The following is an 18,317-nucleotide window of genomic DNA, read 5'->3' as shown; positions in this document are numbered from 1 at the left end:
GGTTCAATGGGCTCAGAGACAGAAACTTTGATATAATATATATTGGCTGATCTTAGTCAAAGCCAAAGATGGAACTTCGTATTGCTGCTTCTCTTTCAAACGCCCTGAATTCATGTGAGTTACAACTGGAAACAGAGCTCTCCCACAGGCCCTGAACGCAGCAGCAAAGGTGGGCGTGTCCAGCTGGTGTTAAACTGGAGCCACCAACAGGTTGGAGCCTCCACCTTCAGTGCAGGAACCAGGAAGCAGCTTCGTGAAATACAAGGTCGATCGTGTGCTCACCTGAACAGGTAAGAAAAGCAGCAGCTGCAGTCTTCTGTGCTGGGACTGGACCAGTATCATTTGCTGGTCTTCTCACTGGGTGTACGCTGGTTCTGGCTCCTTGTGAGGAGCACAAACCCTAAGTGCTCAGTTCTGGATTTATGGGTTGGGTTTTTACTGCAGCCACCAGAAAAGTGAACAGACGCGGTTTAAATCCTCGTCCTGTGGGTTTCCAGTTGTGTGTCCTGACCAGTCAGACATTACTCCTGGATCTGTGGTTGTGCTCATCAGAGAGAAGTTTTAATGAACTTCTGGGTGTTTGAGATGATGAGTGAGAGCTTTTCCTCAGGTGTGGAGGATCCTGAGAGCAACCATGTCAGTGAGAGTGACTGCTGCTGTTGCTGCTGCTGGTCATCAGTCAGCAACCATGGAGACATCCACATCTATGCTCTCGTGATGCACCCAATGTCTCAGGGTTGTTGTGCATGAGGTGGATTTTTGATGAATTTCCTCAAAAACCGCCGTGATAATGAAGGCTTGACATGCTCCTCTGTAACCATCCGCTCTCCTGCAGATGTTTCCTCAGTAAATGACATCAGTCGTTTAGTGACTGTCCTGCTGATTACATTCAAGTATTAAAGTCTTCAGCACGGTCCAAGACTCTGTCCTGGGTTAGTCTGGAGGCGAGGTGCCACCCAGGTGGAGCAGCCACACCACATTCTCAAAGGCCAACGTATGTGATGAATGGCCCTGGATCCACCTGGCTGCTCTTGCATGTTCATCAACTTCCATTTTTATTCATCTTCAGTGCAAATAAAGTCAGTCAACTTCCTGCTTGTGTCTTAGAAACCTCAAATAAGCAACAAAACCAAAGGGTCGGCTCCTCGTCATGGGCTCAGGACCCAGACGGAGCGTGAGGAGCTCTAACCAGGACCATAAAGATGCCACTTTGTGTACCCCTAACTCTAACCCCTAACTCTAACCCCTAACTCTAACCCCTAACCCCTAACCCTAACCCTCACCCTAAACAAAATGCACCTCAACAGCCCAGCTGCTTATTGTAGTGGTTTGAAGTCACTCAACCAGTCGCACGAGTTTGAGGCCGAGGCGGGTCTGGGAGCCACATGCGCTACACAAACTCCCAGCAGTGAACAGCCGCCACTCAACCATCGGTGTCGCCTGGTTTTAGCACGTGTCTGCTTTTAACGGCTGAAACTAACGAACTGGTGGTTATTCCAGAAGTTTACTAGCAGAAGAACCAAAATCTGTCAGCAGTCCACGGTTCTGATGCCTGACTGAGGCAGCAGGTTGCTGCTCTGGGACGAGGACTGCCGTGGATTTAACAGACGGGCCCCTTCAGGTCAGGACCTGTTCACTCTTGTCCCACAGACCAGTTTAACCTGTAGCACCGGTGGCGGTAAACATGAACTGAGGGATACGGAATGAAAAGCTAATTTCTGATCCTTTTCCCTCCTTGTTGGTGCTGTTTGTTTTTGGAAGTGTCCTGGGAGGGACGCGTCTCCGAGGGGACACGGCGTGCTCAGTTCTGTGGTGCGGCGTCGCCGTGCGCATATATCGATATTTTGTTTTTATGTTGGTGCATTTATGCCACATCCCTTCTCACGCAGACGCGGGTTTCTGATACACCTGCACCTTCTGGTCCCGTCTGATCCTTCTGTCCATCCCGTCCATGTCTGAGTGAGCAGACATTCTGGGGCCAAAGTCCCAATGTTGTCACGCTTGTTCTGTCCTTGTTTATTTTAAAATAAGCTGGTTAAAGTTGAGGATATGATCCGTTGGACTCCGTAGATGTTTGACCCACAGTCAGGATAAGCTTCCCTTCAAAGGTGGATGTAGTGGCGCTCAGGTGAATCAACAGTTACAGAGTTTGGCTCGATCCCACAGGTGGATTTCTGTCCCTCCACCAGGACCCTCTGTGTGGAGTTAAGGCTCCGCCTGACGTGGGAGGAGTAGAAGGAAAATATTGGTTTAGAAGGTCTGGTCAACACCACCTGGAGGAATGTCGCTGGGTACTGAGCTCAGCATTGCTGCACTTGATCTTTGCATGGACGGTCTGTTCACCAGTGTTCCCTCATGTTCTCCTAGCATCTAGGCGTCACCTGTTCTGTCTTTTGTCCCCAGTCCAACCATGGCCTGGCGTCCTCGTTGTCTTTCTCTCCTCTTGCTGCTGGCCGTCGTTGGACAGGCGGCATCACAATTCAGGATATGTGCCTACAACCTGCAGGAGTTCAACAAGATGAAGGCGTCAAACTACAGAGTGAAGAACTTGCTGATGCGGGTAAGAGACAATGTCTCAGACTGTCGTGTGTGTGTGTGTGTGTGTGTGTGTGTGTGTGTGTGTGTGCGTGTGTGCGTGCGTGCGTGCGTGCGCGCGTGTGCGCGTGTGCGTGTGTGCCAAGTTAAGGCCACTGAAGTCAGATTAGCTGTTTCTGAGGAGTGTGTGACTCTACTCTACTCTACTCTACTCTACCGTCTCCGTCTCCGTAGGTGTTGTCTCGGTGTCACATCTCTGTTCTCCAGGAAGTGATGGATCCTGATGGTAGCACCATGAAATCTCTGCTGGCCTCCCTCAACAGGTACAGTTCATCTCCTGACCTCTGCAGGGGTGAGAGGGGAAACTGTTTTCTACCACTAAACATCGTTAGGCCACAGAATTATCTTAACTTAATGATCTTAACTTCCACTGGGCCTGTTGTCTGGGTAGAAGAGCCACCTTCCTCTGGAGTCTGACGGACAGGTGCATGTGCCCATGGAAGATGCAGCTCTGGTGCTCCTGTTGTGGCACCAGCACAGTTTTGACCTTTTCTGAAGTTGTTCTTAAGAAATCTCTCCATCACCCTTCTGGATGTGCCACTGAATCGCATCAGTCTGAGCATCTGTCCTCTTCATTTGACCATTTCTCGTCTGGGCGTTTTGCTCACGAGCCCACGTGGAGGCCTGCTAACAGCCTTAGGAACAGGACAAGCCAGCATACAAAAATCTAGACAGGAAGCACAGGAGAGTTTGTGCAGGGACCCTGGAACAGGTGGCGTCACTCCTTGAGAGAATGTGGCTCCACAAGGCGGAGCCTCACTAATCACATGTAGCCTGGAGGGCAGCTGGGAGCTGCTGATCCCACCAAAGTTTCAGAGAGACAACAGAAACAGACTGAGGATATGGTGAGAGAAAGGAGCCAGAGAACATTGGTGGCCTTCCTGTGCAGAGGTGTGATGTCCCTGAGCAGAGGTGGTGGTGGAGAGAACCTGAGGCTGAACGGCTGAACGCTGGCTGGTGACGGAGGTGAAGGGGCACCACAGCTGCTTGGCGTGTGTGAAGGAAGAGCGCTTGATCTAGCTACAGCAAGGCAACGGGTCAAAGGTTAAAGGTCTCCCACTGAACAGATGGATCAGCTGATGACGTCAGGACATTATAGACGAGCACATCTGATACAACAGTGATGGTTTAGCGACACCAGCAGGTTGTGTCGCTAAAGAGGCACAAAACATCTAGAGGATTTTAAAGAAATGATGTAATTAGGTGCGCTTCCACTGCAGGAACAGGACCCGTTCTTCTTGATGGTCCTGTCTCCGCTGCGGGGTAGCACCCCCTTGGCTAGTTTAGAGCGCCGTGTCACTGTCAACCGCAGAAACCATAGCAAAAATAACCCATCAAGGAAGGAGGTAAAGACTCGGTCCAGCTCCAGGTAGCTACCCTGGAGCAGGACTCGGTTAGGCCCCTTCAAAGGTCCTGTAAATGGCCCTTCTGGGGAGGTTCCTGCAGTGGAAACGCGCCTGTTGTTCTCCTTGGTCCTAATTCCCTCTATGTGTCTGCCTCCAACAGCAACAGTGCGAGGTACAGTAGCCTTTACGATCATCTCCTCTATTAAACGTATATGGGGCTAATCATCACACCACCTGCAGCTTTAGTGGCGCCACTGTTTACGTGAGCATACATTTGCTTTAGTTTCACCTGATGCACCTGGAAGTTTGTGTAGCTCCATAATAGCCCCATAAACGTGTGGTCATTCCTTTCCATCATCGTTGCTTCTGTCTGTAATTCAGCACGACAGCAATTGTGAGAGCTGAATGTCAAACAAGTCTGTGTCCTCAGAACTGAGATGGCCCATCAGAAACACGTGGGTCCATCCAGGTGTGTCTGACTCAGGAGTGTGTGTTAGGACCTTTGCACCTGGAGCCGCTGGGGCTCATGGAGGTCCATCTTCAGTGCTGCCACTGCACAGCAGCTTCAGAAATAAGAACCATACGGCTCGATTTGGGTCACATCTCGGCTGTTCCAACACGTGCAGATTGACTAATCTCCTGACTTTGATGGTCCGTCATCACTTTTGAAACCAGGCTTTGTTCAGCAGGCAGCAGCTCTTTTTCCTTTGTTGGGGTTTTTCTGCTGGCTTGTTGCATTCAGCTCTTCTTAGAGCTCCATCATGGTCCCGTCGTCTAACACCGCCGCCTGCTGGCGCTTCTAACATCTGATCATCATAATCTCAACGCTGCTGAGAGAATTCACTCATTTTCTGCATGTCTGACACTTGCTGTTGACATCAAGGCCTCCTTGTTCATGCCAGTCACACTGGTTTGATGTCGGGAGCGTTCTGGTGCACATTTGTAGTCAAAGTCAGTGGTACTTAAACCGATTGGCTGATTGGAGATAAAGTGGACACGACCGTCGCTGCAGAGACCAGCTGTGCTTACGACAGGTGTGTGTGAACACACACAGGTATGACCCCATGGACAGTGGAGCCGTTCCTCAGGGTGTTCCTGACCAAAACAACCCCAATAAAACCCTCCCAAGTCACCCAACCTCTGGCTGTAGGCCTGTTGGGGTGTGTCCATAGTGAAGGAGCTCCCTGCTTCCATCAGTGGGCTAAACAAGGCCCAGTAACTGAGTGATATGACAGGAGTTCACCAGCTGCTGGTATTAGTTATGGGTCCCCTAACCCTAACCCATCAGAGAAGCCACAGCAGGTTCTCAAAGCTGCCCCTCGAACGCTGGGAGTAGGGCAGTAATGTAGCACGTCTGCCCGGGTGCACGATCAGCAGCTGCTCTCCTGTTTGTCTCTTGTGTTAAGGTATGAGGACCACCAGTACCAGATGGTGTCCAGCAAGCCTCTGGGAAACTCTCCCAACAGAATGCAGCAGTATGTGTTCATCTACAGGTGAGAGGATTCCCACGCAAATTCCAACAGATCCCTTCTCCTTTAACCGCTTTCCTCCCAACAGGAGCAGGGCTGTGAACGTGACGGGTCAGTTCCAGTACCAGAAAGCACAGACCTTCATTAGGGCGCCCTTCGCTGTCCAGTTCCAGAGTGGAAAGACAGGTAGAGCCAGAGAAGGTACGTCGGCTCATCAGAGCACCGCTTTACTAACTTCACTTCCTCTCTGACCCGCAGCCATTAAAAAGTTTGTGCTGGTGGCCGTGAACACTCAGCCCGAGCAGACGGTGCAGGAGATCGACAGGCTCCACGATGTGTTTCAAGCAGTCAGCAGCAAATTCAACAACAAGGTGACCATGAGGGTTTCATCCTGGATCCAAGATTCTGAGATAAGATAAAGCAATCCAGTCAAGCTAAGTGTGTGTGTGTGTGTGTGTGTGTGTGTGTGTGTGGTGTGTGTGTGTGTGTGGTGTGTGTGTGTGTGTGTGTGTGTGTGTGTGGTGTGTGTGTGTGTGTGTGTGTGTGGTGTGTGTGTGTGTGTGTGTGTGTGTGTGTGTAGAATGTAATGTTCCTGGGGAACTTTCATGCCGGCTGTGCCTACATGACTCGAGCCGACAAGACAAGAATCCGACTGTTTAAGGATTTAAACTTTTCTTGGCTGATTGGAGATAAAGTGGACACGACCGTCGCTGCAGAGACCAGCTGTGCTTACGACAGGTGTGTGTGAACACACACGGGTACGACCCCGTGGACAGATCTGAACTCTGTCTGTTGCAGGATCGTCGTATATGGGAAAGGCCTGCTGAAGTCAGTCCAACCGTTCTCAGCCAAAGTCTTCAACATCAACAAGGCCTTCAAACTCCACAGAGACACGGTGGGTCATTGCTACTTCCTGGTGTGTTCACCTGTGAAGCCAGCAGCACCTGTTGCATTTAATGGATGTTTTAAGGATGCTCCTTTCAGGACGCGTGTCCAGGTTTTGGACGGGGAAGTGGGATGTTTTAAAACTGGAAGAGCTTCCATGAACGCAGGTGGAAGTCAAACACCTCCACTTCCTGCCACCTGCGATGTGTTGTTGCGCTCTGCCTGAGCATGTGCACCTCGGGTCATGTGACTGGCCTCACCTGTATGACTGCTTTGGTGTCAGTTATGATGACATCATCATGCTGCTGTTTGGTGCTCAAACACACACACACTGATCCAGATGCTCTCCTGCTCTGTTCACATGTTGTCCAGATGTGGGACCCAGTGTGAACTTGGAAAGGTGTTTTGTCAGCTTGCTTCCGGTGTCTCAGACTTCTCCATCATCTGGTTCTCCCAGTCTGACTGTTTTCTTCCCTTCAGCTGTGAACGGTGACTTTGACTGTCCTCTGTCTCCCAGGTGCGGGCACTCAGTGAACACTTTCCCATCGAGGTGATGCTGAAGAGCTCCGCCCACCTCCTGCAGGCCTTGTCCCACCTGACCTTAATCGGCATCTCTGTCATCGTCTGCTCTTGCCTGCTGGCTCTGTGATCGTCTGCTCTTGTCTCCCACTCTGGAGGTTCTACAAAGGGAGCTGAGTGCTCTCAACAAATAAGTTATTGAAATGTAACACTGTTTATTTACACCACTTGATTGAACACTGAAATCTTAATTTTAGATGTAAGAACCATCCCCAGATATTTTAAGATTTGGATGGATCGATATTAAATCTAATGGCACAAATAAATTATATCTTTATGGATTAATTTTGATGACTAAATAATACATTTAGCATTTTTATTTGATTGACTCGCTGTTGGAGCAGGAACCTTAACTCTGTAGGAGGCCGTGAGGAAAAGTAGAACAACCTGGTGCCTTGCTCATGTCACAACTGTGTGCACGTGTTGATTGCTGCTGTTTTGTAACCTGATTACTGTCCATCTTTTATACTGTTATAAAGTTTGTGTTTATTAATCATTGGGGTGCTCTTTCTTGTACACGCTGCCAAAAACCTCCATAAAAATGCTGAAAACTTCACCTCCACGTGCTGTCTCTTCTCTGAGGGACTCTGTGAGGGCACATATGGATTTCTTTAAAAAATTAAATAAAAAAAGTCAAAACTCTGCTAAAAGTTCTGGATGTTCAGTCACTTGTGAGGACTCATTTAGCTCCGTCAGATACTGTGAAAGACTCAGGAGAATGGCAAGTATGTACAGGAGTGTATATACATCCACTGAGTTACTATATGATCTGTACTACCCCCCCCCCCCCCCACACACACACACACACACACACACACATACACACACTACTGGCTAGGACCCATCGACTAGAGAACAGCTCATGGCCACAGGGCCAACTGTGCGCCACCAGTGAGAGGCTGGCCTCTCCACTGAGCATCTTCTCAATAATTCAGATTCAAAATACTTGACTGAACCCAGAGGGAAAAGAATGAAAGAGCAGGTCACAAACATGATATGACAGAAGCAGACCTTCTAAAGTGAAAGTGTTTTGCAGACATAGAGGAGGGAAAGATGGACCAATCTGCCTGTCAGATTGTTTAAGATACTCATTTATTCAGTAATGAGGCTGAGATCAGTCCAGAAACGGTCACACTGGCGTGGAGAGAGACAACAGTGGGGTTGGGAGGAAGCATGTGCGCTGAAACCCTGTTTGAGGATGGAGAAACAATGCAAACGAGCTCAGATATCTCTGGAGGGATCAAGGGCACTACAGTATGGTAACAGCAACACGTCTGTACTTGAGGACAGAAAGTGGCTGGAGGGGGAGTTTGCTGTGGCCCATGACACGTGCACGAGAGGATCGTGATGACCCCCATGCACATTTTTATTAGGCCCATGGAAACACATTTCCACACAAAGTGGGCAGTTAAAGTGGTAAAATTGTAGACTGTAAGTACAAATTGACATGATAAAATATGTATATCACTGTGAGCTATTCAAGACTATTGAAATAATCATCCAGTCACCATCGAATCATTCCAAGAAAGTTCTGCCAATTCAACAAATCGGTTAGGTTCTATATTTTAAAAAACGCTGACGATGATCTTGCTTCACGTACTGGAAGCTCCGTCCTTGCACGGATCGCCTGTGGGGGGCATCCTCCAGTCCACAAGGTGGCGGTAGTGTAGACCGAAAGCCTTTGGTCCTGGAAAACAGCGTCAGAGTGAGAGGTCTTGCCTGCCGCAGCTGCCTCCGGCCTCTTTAGGAAACGTGGCCTTAGCAGCGGAGAGCCCGCCGGAAGTGCAGCACCATCCGCTGAATGAACACCACGCACACGCAGTTCCCCCGCCGCAACACTGCCAGTCTTTTCTACCGCGCTGTGCCCGTCAAGATCTCCGCTGAGGTACCATGTCCGAGGCAGAACAAATCCCGGCTCCGGCCCCAGTCCTGGACGCCCTCAACGGGACCAACGGGACCGACGCGCTCAACGCTACGGCGAAGTTTGTGGCCACCACGGAGGGAACGGCTCTGGCGTACGGCAGCCTAGTCGTAATGGCTCTCCTGCCCATTTTCTTCGGAGCCCTCCGGTCTGTCACCTGCTCCAAGTCCAAGGTAGAAGCGCTCGGCGCCCGCAGTCTTTGACCGTAGCGGCGGTTGGAGCTGCGACCCGGCTAACAGCTGCTCCGCCTCCGCACGGTTGTTTTAGCCGCTACAGGAGTTCCGTTCCGGCCCGCTCAGTCGGATCAGGCCGGTCAGTCGGATCACTTGTCCGATCAGTCGTATAACCTGTCCGATAAGGTCTTGAGCTCTGGCACAGATGACGTCATGGAGACACAGGAGACATCCGAAAGAAACAGTTTGGTTAGCTGGTTAATTAGGCAGCGGTGTTTGGGCCTGTGTGTGTGTGTGTGTGTGTGCGCGCCTGTGTGTGTGTGCGTGCCTGTGTGTGTCAGATTTTTGGACACGTGTTGGTTATCTGGGTGAAATAAATCAAAACTGGTTGGTCAACAGTTAATTTATGGGCTCTTTTACTTGAGGAACTCTGACTAAACAACCAAATGCACCTCACTAGAACCCTAACCCTCATTTGTTGACAAAGTAAAGCTTTAAAAAACAAACTAAAACTAAAACAACCGCTACTAGCATATGGCAAAATAATGCAGTGAAATGGTGTTTTACACACACAGACACACACACACACACCCTGTGTTTTGATATAGACATGGCTCCTTTTCTCTTTTCATTGGTTTCCTGGAATTTAAATAAAGCAAATATAAAAGACAACGATTTCAGGTTGGAATTTAGCTCTTTTCATCTTGGAGCCTCTTTTTTAACGTGCTGTCTGAGCTCCGTGGCAGGTGGAGCACCTGTAGCTGCGGTGGAGCACCTGTAGCTGGCAGCCTGGCTGTCTGAGTGGAGCCTTGTCATTGCTACAGGTGACTCTCTCACCCACACTCCCAGTCGCGGTTCAGACTGGATTCAACCCCCGATTGTGTCTTTCGGCTTGTCGTCGTCGTCTTCTCCCTCCCCCCCTTCCACCGCTCTAGCTGAATCAGGGTTTGCTAGTTCGATTCTCTTGTCACAGTTCGGCGCCAATGATGCTTTTCCTGCCTGATGACTGCTGTCTTTCTCTTTGTGTGCTCCCTCTCTGTCCCTCTGCCTGTCTCACCTCTGTCCTCCCCCCTGTGTGTTCGTTCTTTGTAGGAAGTTGGAGAGAGTGAGTTCGGCTCTGGCTTCAGAGTGAGTATTTGTGTGTTTGTTTGCAGCTCTAACGCGAGCGTTGATCGGGAGCTTCATCAGAGCTGGTTTGGAGAGTGATCTCATCAAGCATAACTCCAGATTTGCCCCAGATTGATGCCCCAGCAGGGACGTTGACAGTGTGACGGCAGCCCAAGTTTGGCAGCTTCATGTTGGGTCAGAATCGTAGCTGTTGTAGTGGTTCCTGCTTCTGTCACAGGTTCTTCAGTCCAAAGCGGGTCAAATCTGGCCCTTGTCTCCTGAAATGCTAATCACACTTTGTTGGAAACGTTGGTGCACGTTGACGGTCCTCCGTCTCTGCTCCACTTGTCCACCGGACGTCTCCAAAGTCGCTAGTTCTGGAATCTCTCCAGGGTGGTGCTGGATTATTCAGCTCCGTATCATCCTGAACAGAAATATCCTCCCATTTGGGTCAGCACTCCTCTCTTCGTCCTTCCTTCTGCCGTGGTGTCCTCTGTCCCGGTTTGTCTCTGTGGGGACCAGGAGGGGGAGAATTTAGACGTCCTGGAGGACTTATTTGAGCGACACTGGGTCGATGATCTCGCCTGTATCTGTGCAACGGGCGGAACCGCTCTGCTGACTTCAGATGTCTGATCGTTTGTTAGCTCCTTATTTTGGGTGGGCGGAGCCTCCCTAACACCGCCTCAGTAAATGTGACCCTGGAGCTGCCAGTGTGGGTGGGATGGCGGTTCTGTGGGTGGGATGGCGGTCCTGCGGGTGGGATGGCTGTCCTGCGGGTTTCGGCAGCCTTGTGGCGTGACGCTGACCCGGCGGTTGTGTCTCCTCCTCCCAGAACGCCTCCGACATCCCCGAGACCATCACCAGTCGAGATGCCGCTCGCTTCCCCATCATTGCCAGCTGCACCCTGTTTGGCCTCTACCTCTTCTTTAAGGTACCGCCGGCGCCCCCTCAGGACACACGGGTGCTGGACCCAACAGGCTGAAACAGTCACACACACATGTTTGCTCGCAGGTGTTTTCTCAAGAATACGTCAACCTGTTGCTGTCCCTCTACTTCTTTGCTCTGGGGATCCTGGCGCTGTCTCATACCATGAGGTAAGGACGTCCTGCAAACGCATGAGGGACAAAAAGACCACCTCTCTTTTCTTCTGTCTTTCAGTCCCCTGATGGGCAGAATCTTCCCAGAATCCTTCCCTAACAAGCAGTACCAGCTGCTCTTCACTCAGTGCTCTGGAGAGTCCAGACAAGGTGAGTCTCGCGTGTCCCCGTGATAGTTGACGGCGGGGGGACGGTCTCATGTCCACTGTAGACCTGTGCTTTATGTCCTGTAACCTAACATGAATGGGTTATGGGCTGTAAACTGGTGACCAGTCAGCCAGAACTCAGTGAAACAAGATGGTGCTTTTTCTGGTTCTGAAGCTGAAATCTAAATGTTTGTCTGCAGAACTGCTCAATTATGAGTTTGACACCAAGAACTTGGTGAGTCTCATCATCAGCAGTGCTGTGGGGGTTTGGTACCTGCTCAAGAAGGTGGGTGGGACGCTCTTCCTGCACCACCCTGCTGCCTTCGGCCACGTCTGCCGCTGACTTCTCTTCTTTTGTCATCCTCGCAGCACTGGATAGCCAACAACCTGTTTGGGCTGGCGTTCGCCCTGAACGGCGTGGAGCTGCTCCACCTCAACAACGTCAGCACTGGCTGCATCCTGCTGGGGGGGCTGTTTGTCTACGATGTTTTCTGGGTAATTTAAGGTTGAAGGGGGTGGTCCAGCGTTATCGGCAGCCCTCTTAGCAACGCCTTTGTTTCTGCTGCTCAGGTATTCGGCACCAACGTCATGGTAACTGTTGCCAAGTCCTTTGAAGCCCCAATCAAACGTAACTATGTGCGATTGATCGACGTGATTTGATGACGATTGTCCTGGTTCACGCTGCCGCTCTGTCTCAGTGGTCTTCCCTCAGGACCTGCTGGAGAAAGGCCTGGGGGCCAGTAACTTTGCCATGTTGGGGCTGGGCGACATCGTCATTCCGGGTATTTTCATTGCCTTGCTGCTGCGCTTCGACGTCAGGTAACGCCGTCCTGTCCCCTCTTGTCCACGACGTCCCCTCTTGTCCACGGCGTCCCCACCTGCCTCCTGACAGCCACTGATTTGTCTGTCTCCCGTAGCCTAAAGAAGAACAGCAGAACCTACTTCTACTCCAGTTTCCTGGCCTACATTTTCGGACTGGGCCTCACCATCTTCGTCATGCACACCTTCAAACACGCACAGGTGACATTACAGGAAGACGCGAGTGCATGGGAGCGTGACTCGGTCTGATGTGTCCATAACGTCCTGTCCATCCACAGCCCGCCCTGCTGTACCTGGTCCCGGCCTGCGTTGGCTTCCCCGTCATCGTAGCACTGTTTAAAGGAGAGCTGACGGAGATGTTCAGGTGAGTAACCACGGCAACCACATCGCCACGTAGCGCCCATCTGCCTTCACCGTCAAAGTCCAGTTTGATAGTGAAGAAACGGTTTTATCTCGTATCAAATCACTAAAGTTGAAGCTGAACAGTGGAGCAGTTGTGTAAAGGCTGCTGTGATTTGATCCTGAGATAAGTGATGGTAACCATGGAACCAGGCCCTAACTTTGAGGGACTCTGTCCATCTGTCCCCACGGTTTTCCTAATGGCTCCTCTTCATCACCACCATCTCCTCCTCCCGCTCCTGCTCCCTTCACCCTTATGCTGGTGGCCCTGCACCAACTATCAGTTCAAAAATACTCTTCTTTTTGTTTCTCCCCCTCTTCCTGTGGCTCCTCCCATAACCTTCTCTTTCCTGTCTTCTTTTCTTCCTGTCTTTCCATTTTTTCCTGCTCCTCTTCCCTCCACCTCCCCTGTGGTTAGTTATGAGTCATCACAGGAAGTTTTCCCTGGTTCTCCCAGACTCACTTCCTTTCCAACGGTCAGCGGCTCCCCTGCCAGCCTGGCCAGATCTATGGATGCTGTCTCTACGGTAACAGGCCCCTCCCCCTATCACCGCCGGCCACAGCCTTCTCCTCTTATGTAGAGGCTCCACCCCCTCTTTCCTCTTCTTTTCCTGTCTCATCTGGGCAGGTAATCCCAGCAGTCAGCCCTCCATCCTCACTTTTGTAGGGTTAATATTGTAGCGTCACATTTATTTCATATGTTAAATTAAAACCAGAGCACCAGAGGTCGCAAACGCAGCCGTCCACAGTAGCCTCGACCGTCGCGTCCGCTGGTCCTGAGCCTCTGCATTCAGAGGCATCACTGTGGGGTTCCAGTCTGGTCCGAGATGCTGAATTGGTCTAATGTGAACGTGGGACTCTGTCCAAAGCATCGCTCATTGAGTGAGTGAGTGAGTTGACTCCGCCCCCTCTCCTTCCTCCGCAGTTACGAAGAGACACCACCTGAGGATGAAACTTCTAAAGAGGACTCGTCTGAACCGGAGAAAAAGGACCAATAGCGCCACCTGCTGCCTCCTGTCCGCCACCTTTCATCCAGCTTGCCGTCGCCACATTTCACTGAAGCCCCTCCCTCTCCCACTTGTCCAGCTTCCACTTTGTTGCTGGGGAAACGGAGCCAGTGAAGCCAATGTTTCTGTATCCGTTAAGCTTGGGAGGGCGGCTGGTCTCCATGGTAACAGCTGCTGCTGCTGCTGGCGGTGGTCTTCTCGACCCCGTGCCTACGAATATCACCTGGCTGCTATCACACTGGAACACATGCACTGTTCATGTGGCCTTGTGTGTGTGCATTTTAGTGTTTCAGAAAATCCAGCAAACGGGGATTTGCTGAAACGTCCCGCACTCACCTGTCCGTCTGTCCGTCTGCCCGCCAGATGTGCTTCCTCTTTGTTTTGCTTAATTCCATTTGCTTAATTGTTTATGGGTGCTGGGCTGCTTCGCTCTGCCTTGTTCTGACACCATCATTTTCCGTCTTAATTTGACTTTATCGGGCGACCGGCCAAAATCGACGGTCGCCAAGTTGAGTTTGTCAGCAGGTATAAACCAAAGGGACCAAATGTCGTCTTTGTTCGGACTCTGAAGGCCTCCGGACGGAGGCAGGTGAGTCCCACCTGTGCACGGTTGACCCAGTCTTAATGTTTTGGCCTGCAGAAGGAGGAGGAGGACATCTCAAACATTCATCCAGCACCCTTTGAGGATGGGCCGAGCCTCCTCAGCCTGTTGCTTTTGACACGCGTGTTCTATTTTACATGTGGAATGCTCTTCCTCTTTTGGCTTCCCAGTGATTTAAGAAATGAATCATTACTTTCACACATGAGCGATTGACTTCTTTAAAGCGACAGCAGCAGCTTTTATTTGACAGTTTTTATTGAAATAGAAACTAAAGTGAATGTTGGGGGATCCTGTTACTTGGACGTGGTGGTTGTCAAATGTGCGTTTTATATCAGCACTCGGTTTTAAGATGCAGACCAAGTCTCAGACGGGCATTAAAGGACTACTCTGGCAAAAGAAGAGATTTTAATGTTCAGTGAGTTGGACAAAATCCAGACACATTTGATGCCAAATCCTTTTCCCTTAATGCAGCTGGTTAAAATATGAATAATAATCCCATAATAGAGGTTTATACAGACTGGACTACTCATAACTGATCAATTTGATATTGCTGTATAGCTTTGTCGGACTGGCATTTTAATGTCCTTTTCTGCCAGTTTACATTCTGACTTCCCCCCTCTGGCTTTTCGATGTTGTACATCAATGTACAACTGATTTTTTTTTTTCTCGTTTCTGAATGTTATTTAAATTTGAAGTCTCTAATTAGCTATCACAAAAGAAGTGCCAGTGTGACTCTTCAGCCTGGCATTGTTCTGATCTATTCTTGTGTCGTACTCGTATTCCCAATTTCAGTATCCCTTCATTTTCAATATCTTTCTTTCTCATCGTCTATTTTTGTTCTGGTCATTATTGGTACGGGAATTTAGTTTTTTGTTTTGCAATAAAGTTCTGGTGTTTTGATCACCATATAGAGCAGCATAACCCTGAGTCCGTCTGGTTCTTGGTGACAAGAGTTACATCGTAGGGACACAATTCCTTTCACGACATCAGGACAAAAACGGTGGAAACTCGAACTGTGGCCTGTGCAGTTCCACCCCTGTCCGGGAGGCGGCGGTAGCGGGTTAATGAGGCCAACGAGGCAAAGGCAGCTGCTTCCGGAGTGGTGGCTCTGCTGCTCCGCTGCTTTCTGCTCCTTTGAGCTTTTTATACCAGTATGGGGGAAGCAGATGTGACGCTAAATCAGACGGACGAGAAGCCTCCAGATCCAGGCTTGGCCCCCGAGGAGGACTCGGTGGTCTGGAGCCACGAGGTGGAGGTCTGTCTCTTTCATGCGATGATCGGACACAAGCCCGTCGGTAAGAAGCTGCTAACTGCATTAGCACGTTAGCTGCTACAGAATGCTAACAGTTGAGCCCAGTGTTGCCTAAAGTGTTAATTCTTTCGGAGTAGAAGCCCAGTTTATGGTGGTCCAGACAAATAGACCTTTTCACCACAGCCCTGTAGTTGATTTTAGGTTTTCTACGCTCGCTACGATGTCCTTTAAATGAAAACTTGTGCATCCCTACCGAGCTGTAATTTGATTCAGTGGTTCATTCCACATCCATCCAACATCCCATAACGTGTCCTGAGGTTGTCTCGGCAGCCTAAAGGCATTTATGTATCTGCATCTGTTCATCTTCACCCTCGCAGGCGTGAACCGCCACTTCCACATGATCTGTATTAGAGACAAGTTCAGCCAGAATATTGGACGCCAGGTGTCTTCCTCAGTCATCTGGGACCACCTGGGGACCATGTACGACATGCAGGCTCTGGTGAGGACACGTCTCAGCACGCACCCACACACACACACACACACACACCGTGACTCAGTCTGTGTGTGTGTGTGTGTGATGCAGCACGAGTCGGAGATTTTGCCTTTTCCAAACACAGAGAGGAGCTTCTCGCTGCCGGATGACATCATCCAGGAGGTCAAAGAAGGTCAGTGGTGACGGCGTCTGTTTTTAATTTACTCGTCATTTACAGTTTGCTGTTTTACGGCTTCCAGCTCCAAGATGCATCGTCAAAAAGTGAATCAGGATGAGCAATTTATCCCCAAAGAGCCTATAATGAAGTGGAGGTTGCTGGACATCAGATTTCACTGTTTACCCTCTTGTCCAAATGGCAAACTGCATTGTTTCCTCATCAATCGACACTCGCAAGCTCAGGATGATTCCCAAAAAATTAAATCAGAAACTGAAATATCCCATGAATCTAAGTGTTCAGACTCTTGCACTCATGTAGGTCATTGAGGGACGGTCCCTTTCTGTTGAGATGTTCTTCGTCTTCATCCGAGTCATGTTGAGTTAAATGGATGGACCTTTGTGAAGGCACGCAGCTGTTTGAATCAGACCTCCCAGCTCACATGGACCAAAGGATCTGAGAAAGCACAAATGCAGCAGGTCTTCTCTTCTGTTGGTGGCAGTGTTGAACGCTGGTGGACGTGAGAGCTTCCTCCTGTTTTCATGGCGCACCAGCGTCTGCTAAATTCACCTTTGTTTCATACATGACATGCAGGGAAGCTGGTCTCAGAGGACGAGATCAAAGAGGAGTTCAAAATGGAGCGAGAGCCTCCAGCAACGCACGAAGAAGGTAGAGCGCGTCTCCGACTGCATCACCCTTGCGTGAACGTGTGTGAAAGTCACTTCCGTTGTTTTCATGCCAGACAACAAACCATCTTGGTCTCTCCATCACAGGAAGTAACTCCTCTGTGAAGCTGTCGGAGCGGGCGAGCAACACCCGCGATAAGGAGAGGGAGCGAGACAAGGAGAAGGGAGGAGTCGGTGAGGGAGGAACCGCGGCGGGAGGAGGGGGAGGAGTGGGAAAGGAGGCAGAGAAGAGGAAGAGGAGTCGAACGGCTGACAAACTGCAGTCATCATCCAACCCTGCAAGTCCAGGAGGAGCAAAGAGGAGGCGCACCTGAGAGGAGAACTGGCAGACAGTGGGAACACAGACGGACAGTCGGACAGACAGACAGACAGAGAGAGAGACTGCTGCGTGCACACGTGAGCTCTGAGTTTGTCATCCGTCCGGCTGCAGCAGCAGGAAGTGTGAATGTCCTCGGGTTTTCCTGCACAGCTGGTGACGGTCATCTCTTCATTGTTTGTTCTTTTTGTAGGATAGTCTCGTAAACCGGCGCCGGTGCTGCCCCCTGCTGGTCGTTTTTATGCTTGAAAGCCACCGTTTGGCTGGAATCTGTTTCATTGTGATGTATCATCACCACTCAACTGACCCTTATTTATTAATGCCTTTTCTCTCAAGCTAAGCTTGAACGCAGACCTTTGAGAAGAGCTTCCTGTTTCGTGTCTGTCAGACATCCGATTGCTGACGGCTCAGTTTCCAGTGCGTCATGATTTGTTGTCTACAGTTTATATCGTCCTGATTAGAAAAGGATTTGAACCCACTTCAAAACAGGTTAGATGAGGTCAAGTAAATGTCTGAATCCAAACATTTTTTTAAAAATCATTTCTTGGTTTAAGAGAGAAATGGGAAGGCTACAGGGGGAAAGTAGTTATTAAAAACAACTGATGGGAAAATTCAGTTTCATTTTGTATTTAATGTTAGTTTCAGTCTTGTGATATGAGTTTGTATCAATCATCTACTTGAGGTCAACAGATGGAAATAAAAAGATCCAGTCACTTTTGTGTCGGCGCGTCGTCCTTCAGGGTCCTGCGGATGTGCTGGCGCGTCCACTTGGGGGCGCTGTTTCCTCGAGAACAGGAAAAGGAGCAGCCTCGTGATTAATGAGGTCCCTGTTTATTAAACAGCTGCGTGGTTGAAATAAAGCGTAGCGTTGTCGAGAAGAGGAAAAGCTGCAACTGAGCGGGATGAGTGTCAGTCGAGTGTGTGAGAGAGCTGTCAGAACAACAAAAAGAACAAGTGTGAGAACGGACGACAGAACCTCTGCCTGAATATTCATGAGCAGCCCAGAGTTCCCAGAGTTCCAGTATGTGTGTGTGAGCACTGGTGGACAAATAAATCCATACTTTAGGATCCAGTTCTTTGGAATTGTGGTCATTATTTCCAACACTGTGCCTAGTGAGTGCTTTCTTATCCATATGCTACACTTTCATATTGGGCCTCCATCACACTTCAGGTCACCCGCTGAACCTCTGCGATGGATTTTTCTGATCTGATCAGTCTGGGATTCTGCTTTGGTCCGTCCATCCTGGGCTGTTTCTCTCTTTCTTCTCCTTT

At 49.9% G+C, this 18,317-nt stretch overlaps 3 protein-coding genes across 9 annotated transcripts; all 3 read left to right on the top strand.

Moving 5' to 3' along the window:
* Positions 1-74: 74 nt before the first annotated feature.
* On the top strand, positions 75-7,367 carry LOC130530685 (deoxyribonuclease-1-like 2). Of its 3 annotated transcripts, none has more exons than XM_057042103.1 (10): positions 75-290; positions 2,404-2,560; positions 2,770-2,858; positions 4,102-4,113; positions 5,348-5,434; positions 5,499-5,596; positions 5,669-5,781; positions 5,991-6,148; positions 6,209-6,305; positions 6,813-7,367. In XM_057042103.1, the coding sequence occupies exons 2-10, from the start codon at positions 2,411-2,413 to the stop codon at positions 6,942-6,944; spliced, it is 936 nt and encodes a 311-aa protein (XP_056898083.1). In that variant the 5' UTR covers positions 75-290; positions 2,404-2,410; the 3' UTR covers positions 6,945-7,367. The 3 variants fall into 3 exon arrangements, with proteins under 3 accessions (XP_056898083.1, XP_056898085.1, XP_056898084.1); XM_057042104.1 differs by lacking the exon at positions 75-290 and adding an exon at positions 1,416-1,621; XM_057042105.1 differs by lacking the exon at positions 4,102-4,113.
* A 1,212-nt stretch (positions 7,368-8,579) lies between these two features.
* hm13 (histocompatibility (minor) 13) lies at positions 8,580-15,065 on the top strand. Of its 5 annotated transcripts, XM_057042098.1 has the most exons (13): positions 8,581-8,968; positions 10,061-10,096; positions 10,908-11,006; positions 11,087-11,169; positions 11,234-11,322; positions 11,519-11,604; positions 11,688-11,813; positions 11,889-11,946; positions 12,017-12,137; positions 12,236-12,338; positions 12,416-12,501; positions 12,955-13,063; positions 13,462-15,065. In XM_057042098.1, exons 1-13 carry the CDS (start codon positions 8,765-8,767, stop codon positions 13,480-13,482), a joined length of 1,221 nt encoding a protein of 406 aa, XP_056898078.1. In that variant the 5' UTR covers positions 8,581-8,764; the 3' UTR covers positions 13,483-15,065. The 5 variants fall into 5 exon arrangements, with proteins under 5 accessions (XP_056898077.1, XP_056898078.1, XP_056898079.1 ...); XM_057042097.1 differs by lacking the exon at positions 13,462-15,065 and having other exon boundaries at positions 8,580-8,968; positions 12,955-13,132; XM_057042100.1 differs by lacking the exon at positions 12,955-13,063 and having other exon boundaries at positions 8,586-8,968.
* Positions 15,066-15,182: 117 nt separating this feature from the next.
* On the top strand, positions 15,183-17,758 carry mrgbp (MRG/MORF4L binding protein). The gene is made up of 5 exons (XM_057042106.1): positions 15,183-15,439; positions 15,774-15,895; positions 15,980-16,061; positions 16,638-16,712; positions 16,817-17,758. Exons 1-5 carry the CDS (start codon positions 15,298-15,300, stop codon positions 17,041-17,043), a joined length of 648 nt encoding a protein of 215 aa, XP_056898086.1. The 5' UTR covers positions 15,183-15,297; the 3' UTR covers positions 17,044-17,758.
* The last annotated feature ends 559 nt before the right edge of the window (positions 17,759-18,317 follow it).

Source organism: Takifugu flavidus, chromosome 8, assembly GCF_003711565.1.
Source record: "Takifugu flavidus isolate HTHZ2018 chromosome 8, ASM371156v2, whole genome shotgun sequence".
In the NCBI taxonomy this organism is placed as follows: domain Eukaryota; kingdom Metazoa; phylum Chordata; class Actinopteri; order Tetraodontiformes; family Tetraodontidae; genus Takifugu; species Takifugu flavidus.
This window is presented reverse-complemented; position numbering and strand designations above follow the sequence as displayed.

What these genes read in the sequence shown, in the direction of transcription:
- mrgbp (XM_057042106.1), top strand. Translation starts at nt 15,298, where the DNA reads ATGGGGGAAGCAGATGTGACGCTAAATCAGACGGACGAGAAGCCTCCA. An exon ending in CATCCAGGAGGTCAAAGAAG is followed by an intron (nt 16,062 to 16,637) that starts GTCAGTGGTGAC and finishes CATGACATGCAG; the next exon opens with GGAAGCTGGTCTCAGAGGAC. An exon ending in TCCAGCAACGCACGAAGAAG is followed by an intron (nt 16,713 to 16,816) that starts GTAGAGCGCGTC and finishes TCTCCATCACAG; the next exon opens with GAAGTAACTCCTCTGTGAAG.
- hm13 (XM_057042097.1), top strand. Translation starts at nt 8,765, where the DNA reads ATGTCCGAGGCAGAACAAATCCCGGCTCCGGCCCCAGTCCTGGACGCC. An exon ending in CTTTGAAGCCCCAATCAAAC is followed by an intron (nt 11,947 to 12,016) that starts GTAACTATGTGC and finishes GCTCTGTCTCAG; the next exon opens with TGGTCTTCCCTCAGGACCTG. An exon ending in GAGCTGACGGAGATGTTCAG is followed by an intron (nt 12,502 to 12,954) that starts GTGAGTAACCAC and finishes CCCTGTGGTTAG; the next exon opens with TTATGAGTCATCACAGGAAG.
- LOC130530685 (XM_057042103.1), top strand. Translation starts at nt 2,411, where the DNA reads ATGGCCTGGCGTCCTCGTTGTCTTTCTCTCCTCTTGCTGCTGGCCGTC. An exon ending in CAGTATGTGTTCATCTACAG is followed by an intron (nt 5,435 to 5,498) that starts GTGAGAGGATTC and finishes TCCTCCCAACAG; the next exon opens with GAGCAGGGCTGTGAACGTGA. An exon ending in ACCAGCTGTGCTTACGACAG is followed by an intron (nt 6,149 to 6,208) that starts GTGTGTGTGAAC and finishes TGTCTGTTGCAG; the next exon opens with GATCGTCGTATATGGGAAAG.